The sequence below is a fragment of the Chelmon rostratus genome, chromosome 14 (assembly GCF_017976325.1).
Source record: "Chelmon rostratus isolate fCheRos1 chromosome 14, fCheRos1.pri, whole genome shotgun sequence".
Lineage (NCBI taxonomy): Eukaryota > Metazoa > Chordata > Actinopteri > Chaetodontiformes > Chaetodontidae > Chelmon > Chelmon rostratus.
The window spans coordinates 2,032,500-2,046,925 of NC_055671.1; the positions used below are offsets into that span (position 1 = coordinate 2,032,500).

Below are 14,426 nucleotides of genomic sequence, written 5' to 3' on the forward strand. Positions count from 1 at the left end.
TCTTGAGTTTCGTGTCATGAGCCGCCCCTCTCTCGATCTCTTAGATCCGACTTCCATACTCGTGTCTGTGGAGGTGGTTTAAAAATGCAAAAGTACAATCTGAATTTGAACAGCCCTATAGCTTTGTGTCATTAAGTCAGCAAATGAGCGGGGAGTTCTGGGTGCAGGCAACATGGAGGGAAGGTTGCCATGGTTCATTTGCATGTGCTATTCACGTTGTTATTATACAAAGCTGGTTGAAGAAGCTTCCGTTCAAAACTTTTTTTTATACAAATATAGCATGATTTTATTTCAAGAGCGGTAAAAATATAGGGTGCTTGTTCCCAGTAGCTGTGGCCTTTTCTTCTAGTTGATTTGAGGGAGGTGAAACACAATCTCCAACATGGCAATGTTGAGCAGAGCAGCAAATTTGTTGCAAGTACACAGCTGGAATTTCATCCATGGACAAGTCTAACAAGTCCCACTCTCTGCAGCAAACATGGTCCTCTTGCTGCATTCTGCCTCCATTGTTTTTTCCCTCTCCATTTGATTTAGGCCTGTACACTCGGTTTCAAATGAATAGAACGGGCTGATTTATTGCATGCAAAACATATACAAGTTCAATTGGCATCCAGAAAACACATACAGAATGTACTTTCACCCTCTTCTATAGACATCTTCTCCCACATGCTTTAATGAAGCTTTCAAATCAGCATTCAAACTATTCCTTTCAGCACATAAACGTCTACATATGAATAACAGTGTTGCAAGCTCCCCAAGGTGATTCTGGTTTAAGCTGGACAGCTCTTGAGATTTCAAGTTATGTGACACGTATCTACCTTTATCCAACCTTATAGACCAACACCACACATTTCAATGCATCAGTTCACATTGTGTAGCAGAATTTTGTCAAATAAAATTTTTCTTTAAAATCTTCCTTCAGAAGATTGCGCCACACAAACGTGATTTTGATCAAATAATTTAACTGCTTTCGGTTGGTGTCAGTAATAGCGATTTTTTATTTAAGTCAAAAGAGAAAATCCAAAAACTGCTCTACCTTATGCAATGCCCTACTTTTTTGGATCTCACAGTACACCACCACGTGCAATCAGACTGCAGGACTCACTACTCTCCTTCAAAGTCCTCACATTTACCTTCTGTTCAACTGCTCACACTGCAAGAGGTTCTGTCAAGTTATAAATACATGTTGTGTATTGGTATGTGCACAGGTTTCAATACTGTATAATACATATGTAATATATAAATCACTTTTTTATTTGAATGTGTCTCATCATTGTCTTCACTGTAACTTTTCCCAGGGAGCCTTTGGTAAATTAACTGATGATCAACTCATGGTGTGTATATGTGTAAGAACAAAGACTAGTTTTGTACTTTTTGGGTGAAGAGGCACTGTGCATCATGTTGCATGCACCAGAGGATTTCTTGACTGTCAGTCAAGGATCTCTTGAGCAGCAGACTGGACTAAAAGTTACTGTTCCATTTCTTCCTATATAGGATAATCGCATTCTAGGCAAACAGGCTCTACACTGTAATGCATTTTTGAACTGGTAAAGGTATTTAAAGTATTATACTTGTTAAAAAAGCATTCCTTTGTCTTGCAGAATTCAGCACCAAACCAAAAGAACACCTTACAGCCTTACAGAAACATGCAGGCCTTATTTGCTGTGGAAGCAGCACTGCTTTAGTCCCATGGGTGAAATGATTCCGTGATGGCGTCAGGTCAATTTCTTGTTGTCTTTTAATGGTTTATGCAACTCAGCATTCTGAATCTATGCATATCTATATCTGAGAGTCACTTTTGTGACAAATGAAATATGCTTATTTATAAAAACTAGTTTCTTTAAAAGGAGCATAAAGTCTTAGCCAAATACAAATACTGACCTTCACATATTGATAGGTGTCTGATAACTATATTGGAGCAGCAGCAAGTTTCCACAATCTCCAAATTTATTACCAAGCATTGTCACTGTGACACAGCAAGTTTTCTTGGCAGGATGTAAGATTTTTCTTAGGTATAAGAAAATAAGGGTTTCTAATTTTAATCTAAAACGCTCCAAATATTTATCTGTTCATGAGCATGTTTTTTGTTGTCATAAATTTCAGATCAAAGACACTTTTAACCATGATATACACAACCATTTCCTTCCATTTGAACAGCTCTTCCGCCTGCCTTTTATTGCCGAGCTGTAGATTTGATATGATTGAACATTTAGCAGTGAAGGTTTGACAGCTGTTATTACATTGCATTGCTTTGCATTCTTCCTGTTCTTTGGTTGCCACTAAAAATGGCTATGGTTTTGTTTCCAAATGGCGGGCTCCTGGGTGTAATAAGAACAGACTGGCACAAATTAGAGCAGGGCACAAGAGAGAAAATCTCCCTCTGATAGCACATCTTTTGTGAAAATGTGTTTTTACATTTAATAAATACACAGTAATGCTCTCCCGCTTTCTCACCGCTCACATCATTTTTCATCATATTTTAAAGTTAAAGTGTACTCGGCTCAAGAACTATTTATGTTGTACATAATTAAATGATATGCAATGTTATTCTTACAATGAATTGACTCTTTCAAGTGAGATTAAACCCAAAGACACAAAATAATTTTACTAGGCAGTAGTAGTTTACCCAATATCAATATCTGAGATAGTTAGATAGAGAAGCTGTCTTCTTGTCATGCATGTGTTAAAAATAGTTACTTAAAAAGTGTTTTTTTTTTTTTTTTTTTAACATGGTGGAGCTTGAATGCACCTGGGTTTTGTAGTGTAGTTGGATGTTGTGGTGGTTGTGTTACTGATTTTTGGGATAAAGACCTTGCATGCTGCTCTTCCTACTACTGTGAAATCCTTTTGAGTTATCTGTCTCAAATCTAAATCAAGTCAAAGTCAAGGTCATTATTTTATGAGTGTTAGTCAAGCAGTGTTAAGTCTTCTCAAGCCAAATGACGTTTTTTTTGCTCCTGGTAAAGGGTGACTGGCAAAAAAGTAGTTTTACTTTTGTGAGTTTGATTTAGAGTTTGATTTACACAGGAATGCAGGCTTGCAGAAATATTCACCTGCGAGAACTGCATCAAACAATTAAACAGCGGAAAACTGGCTACAGCAGTAATGTACCCAACCCCATGGGACTGGTCCTATCAGAGCAGCTCTGCAGCAGTGTGGTAATTGTGAGAGCCTCATGGGACGTGGGCAGGGATGTGGTGCCCAGTCCTGTCATCCATGCGCTGTATTAGTAACATAGAAAAAAAAAAGTGGGATAAGAGAGAGGAGAGACTACACAGTAACAGCAGCAAACATGGCTTCTTGCTAATGTAAAGGCTGCATAAAGCATCCATACATCTTAAGCCATGTTGCCATTAAATAAGGTGTCACGTCCTGGACTGATGATGTCCACCGCCTCAGCAGAAGCTGCTCCTCTAAATCAATGCTGACAATTACATGACTCTGTCAGTGGACAAGAAAAGGGGTGTTTATCTCCTCGGAGATAAAGATTTTCATTTAAGTTTTTTTGTGTGTTTTTTTAAGGACTATTTTTGAACAGTGTTTGTTGCTGGCCAAAGGTCTTCAGCGCCTGAAAGTTTTTTTTTCTTTATAAGTACAATGGAGCTCTGGAAAGCCTTTTCTCCTGACACTGTCACATCTGTGACTGTGATTACTATACTTAAGATTTCTTAAAATATCTCTATGTTTTGTGTGAGAAATGCTCGAAACACTGGCATTGTAGGGGGGAAAAATATGCAGTAACTAGTGTGTAATCTCTGGAAAGTGCTTCCAGTGCAGGTGCAAGAGGAACGGGCTGTAAGAGGATTGCCTGTACCCAGCTGCCCCCGTTGAGACCAAACAAGTGCCAGAGGATACGGTGACACTGGCCTCCATATTGTAGCAGTGTTTTCACTCTCAGGGGAAGCACTGAAAGGAGAGCGAAGGTGGTCCAAGAAGGTCATCAAAAAAAGATAAAGACGATGGCAGATGCAACTAAACTTTAGTGTGCCCTTCAACACCCAGACTGATGCCTCAGGCAGAGGTACTGCTGGAACGTGACGGCAAGGTGAGGGAGGAGAGAAAAGGCCAGTAGCCGATGTCAGCAGGAAACCGGTCCTGAGGGAGACACCGTCCTCAATGGGGCAGCTGGAGTGTCTAGCCATCAAATGGACCATAGACCGTTTCAAGTACCGTCTGCTGGTTACAGAATTCAGCTTAGAGAACGACCACAGGGCTCTGAAATGTTAGAAACCATGAAACTCTGGAATTACCTGCTGGCTGCTGTCAGCGCAGACACACTGCTTCACATCAAGTGTCCTCAAGTGTTTTCTTTTTTTTTTCAGTCAAGTGACTTCCTGTCCCACATCCCTGTTCTCTGAAAAAATCACCCTACTCCACCACAACACACACACACACACACACTCACACACACACTACATTGACTTTGGACATTCATTTCCTGCAGACTTATCCTCACCTTAACCATAACCACTACTTGGCTGACCCTAACCTAATCCTAATCCTAACCTTATCCTCACCTTTACTCATGTCATCATCCTAAATTTGAATGATTTACATTTTGGGGTTTTGCTTTTTGTCCCCAAAAGGAAGGCACAATGTCACTGTGACAACATGAGTCATACGCGTTCTGTGTTCAGCTGTTTCCTGTTCTGAAATAGGTTGACAATTACAAGCATGTATGCAGAAATGACACTTTAGATTTATCTGCCTGTCTTGGAGGATGCTGCTGCTCCATATTGATGTTGCCAATTACATGGTGTGATTAATGGACTATAGGGAGGGGTATTTTTTCTTATCAGTCAGAGCTTCTCCAAGCTTGATCTCCCTCTCCATGAAGAATGGAAAACCGGATGAAAGCTTAAACAGTAATGATATAGTATTTACAGTGCCTCGTTCTCAGTCATACAGTACATCTGGTAGTGACTGGTACACTTCAAATGATATTTAAAGCTTTGGGAGGTTTTTACATGTCACTGACTGAATGCTGTATTTTTCTCTCAGAATACTGAATGAAATTTTTTACTTTTATGTTGATGTCGTTGATCAAAGTTATTGTTTTCTTATCTTTTTGAGCAAATAATTTGCTCAGTAAAATGACTGAAAGAATAGTCTGTTTTTGTTTGTTTGTTTTCAAGGCCCATAATTAACTCTTTGAATTATGATTGGCAATTGCAGTCACACTATTGTGTGCACCCCACTAAAACAACAGACAAGCAAGAAAATTGAGGCCAGTGCAGTATCATGGCAATTACATATCCTTTTGTCAGAGTTCTTGTCTTTGCCCACTAGCCTCATAATGGATAGGTCTTCACATCGAATTGTGCTAATGTGGGATTTCATTGGTTAGCATAAAGACAGATAGAATGATTTAGACAGCCAGTGCCAGATCACTCTCAGGGAAGGCACTGAAAGGAGAGTGAAGGTGGCCAAGAAGACCAAGAAGGTCATCAAAAAAAGATAAAGATGATGTAAAGATGCAACTAAACTTTAGCCTGCAAAGGGATAGAGTACCAAAAAGCTCAAAGTTTGTAGAAGAGTCTTACCAAATGCTAGGAGGCTTACCTGTACACTGGTCAAAGACATGCTTTTTGAAAAATACACCACACAGATTGGATTCTTTAGGTAAAAGCAACAAATCTTTCTGAGCAAATCTGATTATTACCACCTAACCACAGTCACTTGATGTCGGAACCTGTTAGCCCAATCATTGTCGCTCTGATGATTAAACAACTGGTTACCTATTGGTGATTTTATAGTACCCTATGTGAACCCTATGTGAACTTAAAGGGGTATGTGCAACACTGGTGGTAGGATGACCACCAATGACTTTTCTTCAGTGTCAAGCAGTCAGCAGGTGACGAACCGAACAGAAGATGAGAAAGTTCAGCGCCTCTGAAGCTCTGAAGCTGTATGCTTGTCCCCGCCTGTCAGACTTGCTGGATCCTGCTGGTAGAACGTCACCCCCGCTTCGAGGCTTACCTCTGTGATGAGCACACCGGACTAGCATTAACTGTGCTGCCTGTGTAGGATCTTCAGCAGCTCCCTCCATCTCAGGCTCTCTTCTTGGTTCTCCTGTCTCCCGTTTGGGAGACCTGATTACGAGGACAGGACTCTGCAAACTGAGGCTTTCCCCATCTTGACCATGGCCAGGAGCTGCACTGCAGTGGCTTGTCAGTTTGGCAGCTGTATGCTGGCTGCCAAAGGACTTTCTGGGCATGATCAGGAAGGTGGCAGATCTGAGAGGCATTATAGTGCCGGCAGTCGACGCCTGGTCACGGCTTCCAAGTTGAGCACATTTACAACCAGGAGACCTGGCCGAATGGTTCCACTATTTCCTCGCTTCAAGGAGCTCTAGCCCTTCAATAGACTACATTTTCTGATCGCGGAAAACTGAAAGTACCCACGTCCAGGTAAAAAAAAGGAGTCCACAGAGATATGGAAAAAGGTTTTTCCGCCATCCCCCCATCCTTCTTCCATAGGCCTCTGACCACTGGCACCTGTGTGCCAAGCTGATTGCTGCAGCTCAAAGCACTGCTGTCTTTGGCTGTCTTTGCTATTGCCACTTAACCAACATGAACTAGCAAATGACATTGGGTGAAGAATGACACCTGTCCCGACTCTCTCAATAGGGCAACAACAGTTGCTGCATCCAGGATTATGGTGTGGCAGATTATGATGAAGAGGAATATTTGGCTGCAGATGTCTCAGCTCCCCCCTCTCATCAGGAAGGAACTGCTGGATGGTCCCATATCCCTCAAGGGGCTTTTTGGATAACTCCTCCAAAGTGCCACACTTCCCTTGCATGAAGCAGCGAAGGAAGAGGAGAGGGTGAAGAGAAAGAACTTCTGGGGCACAGCTGCACCTTAGCTTCACCAGGATGATCCCTCGCCCTGCAGCATTGCTTCCACATCACTCCCTGTGGCACCACCATGACTCAGCCCACTCCACCCCAGCAAGAACCAGCTGTCAGCGTGCACTTGGTCCAAACCACCTGCCAAGGATTTTTCAGATTCTTTCACAGATTCTGACACAAAACACAAGCTTGCTGCCATACATGCACACACACACAGTGCGGCAGGTACAGCCAAGTCACTTCCTCACATTTTCATGAGTAATAAAACCTCACAAAAAATATGAGTTACTGACCAACTTCCCACTCTTCAGGGCGAGTTAGTGGTGATATCTCATCATGGCCTGTACTAGAAAGGGAAACACACAGGGCTGAACACTGACACTGCCATGTGCTTCCAGTGCATAGCCAGTGCTTTCCTTCGAAGACAGCCGTCACATGGGCAGTGATGAAGAAGCAATCATTTCACACAGCGGCCGAGAAGGCTATGAGCTGGCTGCAAATTGAGCCAGCAGGCACTCTACAGATGTACATGCATCCACTTACAGATCATACCCATTTCTCATCTGGTAGAAATGATCATGTCATCTCGGACAGAGATGACAGCCCTTACAACAGCTCCTTTGGAAGAGAGCTATCACCCACAATCCTCCAGGAAAGGACAGTGAGGGGTTCTATTCCTGTTATTTTCACCAGCATCTAAGAAAACAGGTTTCCACAGGTACATTATGAAGCGGTTTGTCCAAATGTTGCCAATCAGATGTGCTGGAATGCAGGTCTGGGATGTCCCGTCACACTCCAAACATGATTGCGCTGAATAACTGTAAAGAAATGTGTCCTCCTGCCTGCCAGCCTGCACACAGTGTGAGGCGGTTGCTATGCAATGTATGTGTTTACTTTAAGTGTCACTGTGCAGTGAGAATGGTGACAGAAGAGAGTAGGCTAATTTAAATTCAATAAAATATGTTTTAATCACTATTTCTTGTCACAGTATGGAACGTTTTTGTAGTAAGCCGTGTTCTAAGCGAGGCATGTTCCTATGAAATAAACCCCGACAGGATGATGGCTTCTACGTAGGGCTTACGTTTTCTCTGGCTCTACTCACTTTCTTTAAGTGTATGGAGCCATTACAGAGGAAAAGGGTCAGGGTTCTGTTCTATTCAGACAACCTAATCGTAATGGCGACCTCTCAGGAGAAAACTGCACTTAGCATAGCAGAAGTCTTACAGCATCAACCAACATTGGCTTTGGGTCAAAAGAGCTCTACGTTCTCCTCTCAGTTATTAATCGATCTTGGAGTGGAAATATATTTTGCCAGTCTGGGGTAGGATGTGTGAGTCTCGGGGGGGATGGGAGAATTCTCCATCCCTGCTCATAAACACTCTGGAGGTCCTCAGTACTGTAAGTGTCAAAACACTTAGCTCCGCTGCTCTGCTGTGACTTCACTGTTGTCCTCACTGCATGTTGTAGAAGGAACAGACATCATGACAGCGACGGTGTACATCAACAGTCTGGGCAGTGTATGCTCAGCCTGGCGCCTGGAAATATCCGGGAGCCTCCTGCTGTGGTCAAACAGACACCTGCTCTCCATCGGGGTGTATATCCCGGTTTTACCAAACCGCTCTGTGGAGTTGAGGTCTCCTTAAGGTTCCTCACACAACGAGTAGAAGAGTTCCACACTTGTTCAGATATTGTGGGACAGGATTGGGAAGGCAGCTGGTTCTCTGTGATACACAAAGGAGTGGGTGCCTTCTCTCAGTGACCCAGAATTCTCCTCTCCACATTTCCCACAGTTCCTACCACTTAAGGCTCTTTTAGGAGGAGAAGCTAGTAGTCATTCTGGTGGCACCAGAATGCACAACCATGGCAGGGAAATCGTGGCAACTCCCATGGAGCAGAGAAGCACGGTCACAACTGGACGGTACAATTCTCCACCTCCTGGTCAGGCCAGTGGCTGTGAATCTGGCACAAACAGTAACTAAAGGTTAGGACTGACGCCTGCAGTCGTGCACACTTTCCGGGGCATGAATTTCCCCTCTAATACAATGTGTTACTTAGAGTATTAAAAAAGGCGTACCTTTTTGTGTCATGTGACCTCTTTTTATTCCACTTTTCTTCCTGCTTCAAAAACAAACATTCTCTCAAGGACCTGTTGGGTGCATTCTGTCATGGTACCAAGTTTTTTCCTGATATCTTCTGTTTTTCTATTGTAATGCGTGTAATTGGGCTGCAGTATTTTTTCTACAAAAGCTGCACAAAGTGGTGTCTAGGCAGCAGAGCTCCTTAAGCGAATGGCTAATATTACTGAGGTGCTCCGCTGAGTGCTTTTAGACGGTCATTTGCACTGGCTGCCACCTGGTACTTTAATGGCTCTCTTATTAGTCATCTAGTCATGCTATACTGACACTGCCGTTGTGCTGGAATTATGGCTGTTGCTGCTGACCACTCATGTGGGCATGTGGGAATCAGGAGAAAGCTGATAAAAACCCACAAGCTAGTGCTTGTCTTCATTTATTGTGGCTAAAACTAGCAGAGTTTTGAATACAACCTTTTAGCAACTGCTTTGTGAACCAAGATGGTATTTTAAAAATATTGCAGTGTATTATCATTTTACTATTGTGGAGCATCTGTTAAATATCCTTAATTTGAGTCTGTTTGACTTAAATTTGCTCTGTTGAATCAAGTAAATTGTGATTGTCTGTGTTAGTTCCGCATCAAAGAAGAAATATGCTGCATAGTTTGGTAGTCCAAATTTCAGACATTTATTAGTTTTTCTTCCATCTGCTTACATTTATATTGCAAGCACAATTAACCTTTTTAATTGTAGGTTTCCGTGTCATTGGATACTAAAAGACACAATTATGCAACATATATGCAATCTAGAAAGTTAGAATCCAGTGTACTACAAAGCCAATGAGGTAATTAGATTATATTTTGACAGTACACTCCCTTCCACCCATGGCCATCATTAAAGCAGTCTCACACTACCAGCTAGTAACTCAACAGCATTTTGTCATCCACAGTCTGCCTAATATAGTTATCCATGATGAAAATGTTCAATTACCTGTGCTAGCTGTTCCCTGGTTATGTGCAACAAGCTGATTATCCCTAGCCCACAACCTTTTCAGTGAATCCCCAGTCAGCTGCAACAGTGTCTGAGGATTTGGAAAACATAATGATATTATGCTAATGTAGAGATATTGCTGGATTGACATTTCCACTGATTGGGATTAGTGCTCCTATCCATTTTCTCACCCACGCAGCAATAGCTTAAGGTCTCTCTGTCACCAGAACATGCTTTTAACATTGCTGGTGTCAGGGGTAATTTGTGGTGTTACTCAAGTGGGCTTGTTTCGATGCAATTAGTTTATTTTCTTGTGTAATGAGTGCATGCCCTAAGCTGTCATTGCCCTATGGAGACAGTTGGAAATAGAGCAAAACCCGAATTCAGGAACAGAGTTACTGCAGAGCTGCTGTGGTGTGTTGATTTGAATTTGTTTTTCTTTAAAAATAAGGTATTTGACAAGGACAAACCCAAGATTGTCCTCTTATGTTAAATTTGCACATCATCATATAAAAACATGAACATTACAATTAATTTACAGCTGGTGTGTTACAAATAGTGTCTTCATAATATCTTTTTGTCTATTAGCCAGTTTCTACTCTATTACTTTGGATTAGTCTTGTAGTCCTATTTAAAAGACGAATGAACACAAAGGGCTTAGTCGACTGGATTTTTTTTTTTACATCCAATCATATCTGCAAAGCATAATAGAACAGTCTTTTACCGTCCATTCAAAGTTAATGAATAATCAGGCACTGAATGCATATGTATTTACACTGCATAAAGGAGCAACCCACTGCCTTTCCATGTTTTACAAGTCAATTTACCAGTCAATGTAGATTGCAATTTAGCCTGTTTAAAACAGTTGCATAATGTCTTTTGCAAGTCTGTAGGGAGTTTTCTGAGAATCTGAGAAAATTACAGAAGTGAACACAAACAAAAAGCCAGGTTTACCAAAGTATAAACCGGGTGTATGGATGGCATGTGCGTTGAAAGCTTGGCCCATTTGGGGGCAAATCACTTCAACAACTGCATCTAGAGACAAGCTTTTGTTAAATGAAGAGGCTGGATGCTGTATCTTTAAGTCCAGTAACAGTGGCAGCAGGAAGGTTACAGGATAACAAGGCTAATAGTTAGCCACACACACACTTTGACCTAAATGCTACCATGCTCACAATGATAATGCTGATATGTTGATGATCAACAGTTTACAATGTTAATCATCATAGATTTCTAATTAGCATCAGTATTGCAGAATGAAACCGGCTGGTAGTCCTCCTCTGGGGACCATGATTGTCCATGGATTGACCAGATTTTATGACAATCCATCCAATGGTTGATGAGTTATCTTTGTCTGGATCTTAATGGTGAAACGACGCGTCAATCAGCCCGGCCATTTCTAGAGCCGCACTGAAAGCTAAACGTCAGACAACTGCAGGACGAATAGCTCCGCGTACTGCCCTACAGATTCTCGTACTGTTCAGCATATGCAGGCTAAAGAAACCACTCCAGGGCGATGGCTGATCTGGTCAACGTACTGCATGCCCGTCAATTAGAAGCTAGATAGATGCACCAATATCATATATTTAATCATGCACTTCTCCCTCTGCTTCATTCCTTCTCCACAGGCACTCATAAATTTGTGACGGCGGGAGAGCATGTGGAGCTGACAGCCATCACCAAAGAGCAGTCAGGATCGTATGAATGCATCGCTTCTAATGACATCTCGAGCCCCGATGTCAGGACAGTGCAAGTCACCGTCAACTGTAAGGGTCGAAACTATCACATTCATTGTGGAAACATATGGAGGGACATAATGATCAGGACTTATGGGCAACATAGAAAAATCAATGGCTTTTCTGTCTGTCTTCTGTGTGCTTGTGGTACAAAATGAGCAATTGTTGTCATAGTTATGCTATACAGATTGAGTCTGGGTGTGGGGGTTGTGTGTTCAGAAGATGTATATTTTGTCATGGTTGAGTGAAAATTCAACTGCAAATAACGTTACAAGCACCCTCCCAGCCTGCATTCAGGCTGCTGCTTGTTCATCATTGTGTCAATTCACATTTAAAGAAACAGTATGAAGCTAGCCAAAACACCAAGCAATGCAAGTATGTCCTGTGCACGACACCACTGTAAAACTCATTTCACTTCGTTTCATAGATCCTCCCTTCATTTCCAAAGCGAGGAGTACAGGTACTCCTGTCGGACAAAAAGGAGTCCTGCAATGCGAAGCCTCTGCTGTCCCGAGGGCAGATTTTGAGTGGTACAAAGAAGACCGCAGGCAAGTTTCTCTTCTGAACACTGTGATTTCTACAGGCTTGGAACTGTTTGAAGTAGTACAGTCAGTAATACTTCAGTATTACAGACACACAAAGACACCTATTCTGCTGTAGGCTGTGGACTTACTTTATTTGAAATAAGCCAGACAGCATCATCTTTGCTGATAAATGATGGCTGTGTACACATATTCTTGTTTAAGATGTGCTTTTTGATCTAATGAGATAATCCTTCATGCCGCTTTTTTTTCTTTCCTCTATGTGCAAAATATTCTGTTATAATCACATTACGGAAATTCTGAATTTTCATTAAAAAATATCTTCTGTCAAATCACTTGCAAAACAGGCATGGACACCAAAGGCAACCATTATTATTTTTACTCTGCAATTGGTTTCTGTCAGTGGGGTGTGGGGCTCGGAGATTTAGAGGATATTGTAGTATAATGCAGTCTTTTCCAGATGAACGCTGGAGACTGGGAAGATGTTTATGAGCAGCCCTAGAGCTGGTAAACGGATGTAAACACAGGCTATGTTGCACTGTTAAATGTTCCCTGATGGTTCCAGCAGCATTGCTCGTCAGTTCTTAAAACACTGAATCAGTCCTCAAGAACAAAAAAGATGGAGGATCCTGATAAAAGAAATGACTGGCATCTGCAAACATGCAATAAGACAATGAAACAGTAGCAGAGGAATAGGAAATGTAATGAGTGAAACAGAAGGAAGGTTGGCATGCACTGAAGGATGAAGAGCATGACTACATATACCATTACTTCATTAAGGCGGTGAGCTGTGTTCAGAGTTTTTGCTGTAGTATGATTTCTTTTTTTTTTTCTTTCACAGCCCTCTGGTGTAAATGTAATTCTTATTAGTGCAAATATAAATTTTATGTGCGAGAGATTTGACAGTAGGTCTAGGCACATGGCCTCTCAGACACAGAAGCCTTGACAGTTTGCTACCCTCTTCATTACAGGCTCTTCAATGGACTAAATGGGGTCAAGATAGAGAATCAAGGCAAACAATCGATGCTTGTCTTTTTCAACGTCTCGGAAGAAGACTACGGAAACTATACTTGCGTTGCCATAAACACCATGGGAATCACTAATGCCAGCATAATCCTTTACGGTAAGAAATTGCAAGAAATGCTATGTATACAAAGAGCACGCTGATGTGAATGAAAGCGCTAATTATCTTTTAATTGTACAAATTTGTTTTCAAAGTAAAATAGCTTGTTTTCATGGTAGCAACTGTGCACATAAAAGCAAAATCCATCCTCACATGAAGGCCACCCCCTGTTTGTTACTCACTCATTTACCTTTTGTTTTCTGCCATTTACTAGTTTCCATGGAAATTGCAACACCAACGTAAATCTATTTGGCTGAAGAAATAAGCCACATGAACACTTGAATGCTAGTTAATCACAGTTCATATTGAAGCAGAGCATTGATTTGTTCTGAACTGTACCACGCTGACCCTGATAATGTGGTAAGTTTTGTGTTATTCTGCGACAGGTCCTGGTGCGATGCATGATGTGAATGGGGCTGCGGTGTTGCCCCGTTGCTCCGTACCCCTCCTGCTGACTGTACCCTTGCTCTGCTTGCTGAAGTTCTGATGTGAAATATGACAACCTTCAAGCTTCTCTCAGCATTGAACAGCAAGAACAGACAATTAGTCCTATAAGAAGAATGGAAACCCAAGAGCGCCAGTGGTTCACCCTTAGTTTTCTTTCTGTATCTTTCTGGCTTTGCATCGGAGTCTGTTCTCTGCTGGTTCGCCAAGAGTAAGAGGCGTCAATCCGACGAGAGGAAAAATTTGAATCATGCACTAATTCGATGATGGTAGAACTACTGAGTTTGTGTCATCCCAAACCTTTTTGTATGTGAAAAGGGAAAAAGAAAAAATACATGTAACTGTTGATAGTTGACTGTTTATTGCCCAATATTGAAGTGTACATTCAGATTATTATTATTGTGTCACGTCCTGTTCAATATCTGTACAATACCATTAAGCTTTTTTAAGTAAATGACAAAAAAGGAAAAAATGCAATGTGATTGTTGAATTTTACTGTATTTTTACAGTTGTATGCAAAACACAGTAACAGATCGTTCATGATAAACAGTTCAGAATAATAAATAGTATACCATGATTTCTCAGGCAAAGTCCTACAGCATAGTGCATCCAAATTTTTATTTCTATCGTAGTGTATGTAGAAAATGTACAAATGTGTACATAGAAT

General features: G+C 41.5%; 1 protein-coding gene across 1 annotated transcript in view; it reads left to right on the forward strand.

The window, feature by feature from the left end:
• opcml (opioid binding protein/cell adhesion molecule-like) overlaps nt 1-13,880 on the forward strand; it is a 161,379-nt gene extending 147,499 nt beyond the window's left edge. Inside the window, exons 4-7 of the mRNA XM_041952260.1 lie at nt 11,543-11,680; nt 12,078-12,198; nt 13,164-13,315; nt 13,702-13,880. Of these exons, the coding sequence (XP_041808194.1) occupies nt 11,543-11,680; nt 12,078-12,198; nt 13,164-13,315; nt 13,702-13,802 (512 nt within the window). The 3' untranslated portion in view covers nt 13,803-13,880. The remainder of the gene's footprint in view (nt 1-11,542; nt 11,681-12,077; nt 12,199-13,163; nt 13,316-13,701) is intronic.
• Nucleotides 13,881-14,426: the final 546 nt, after the last annotated feature.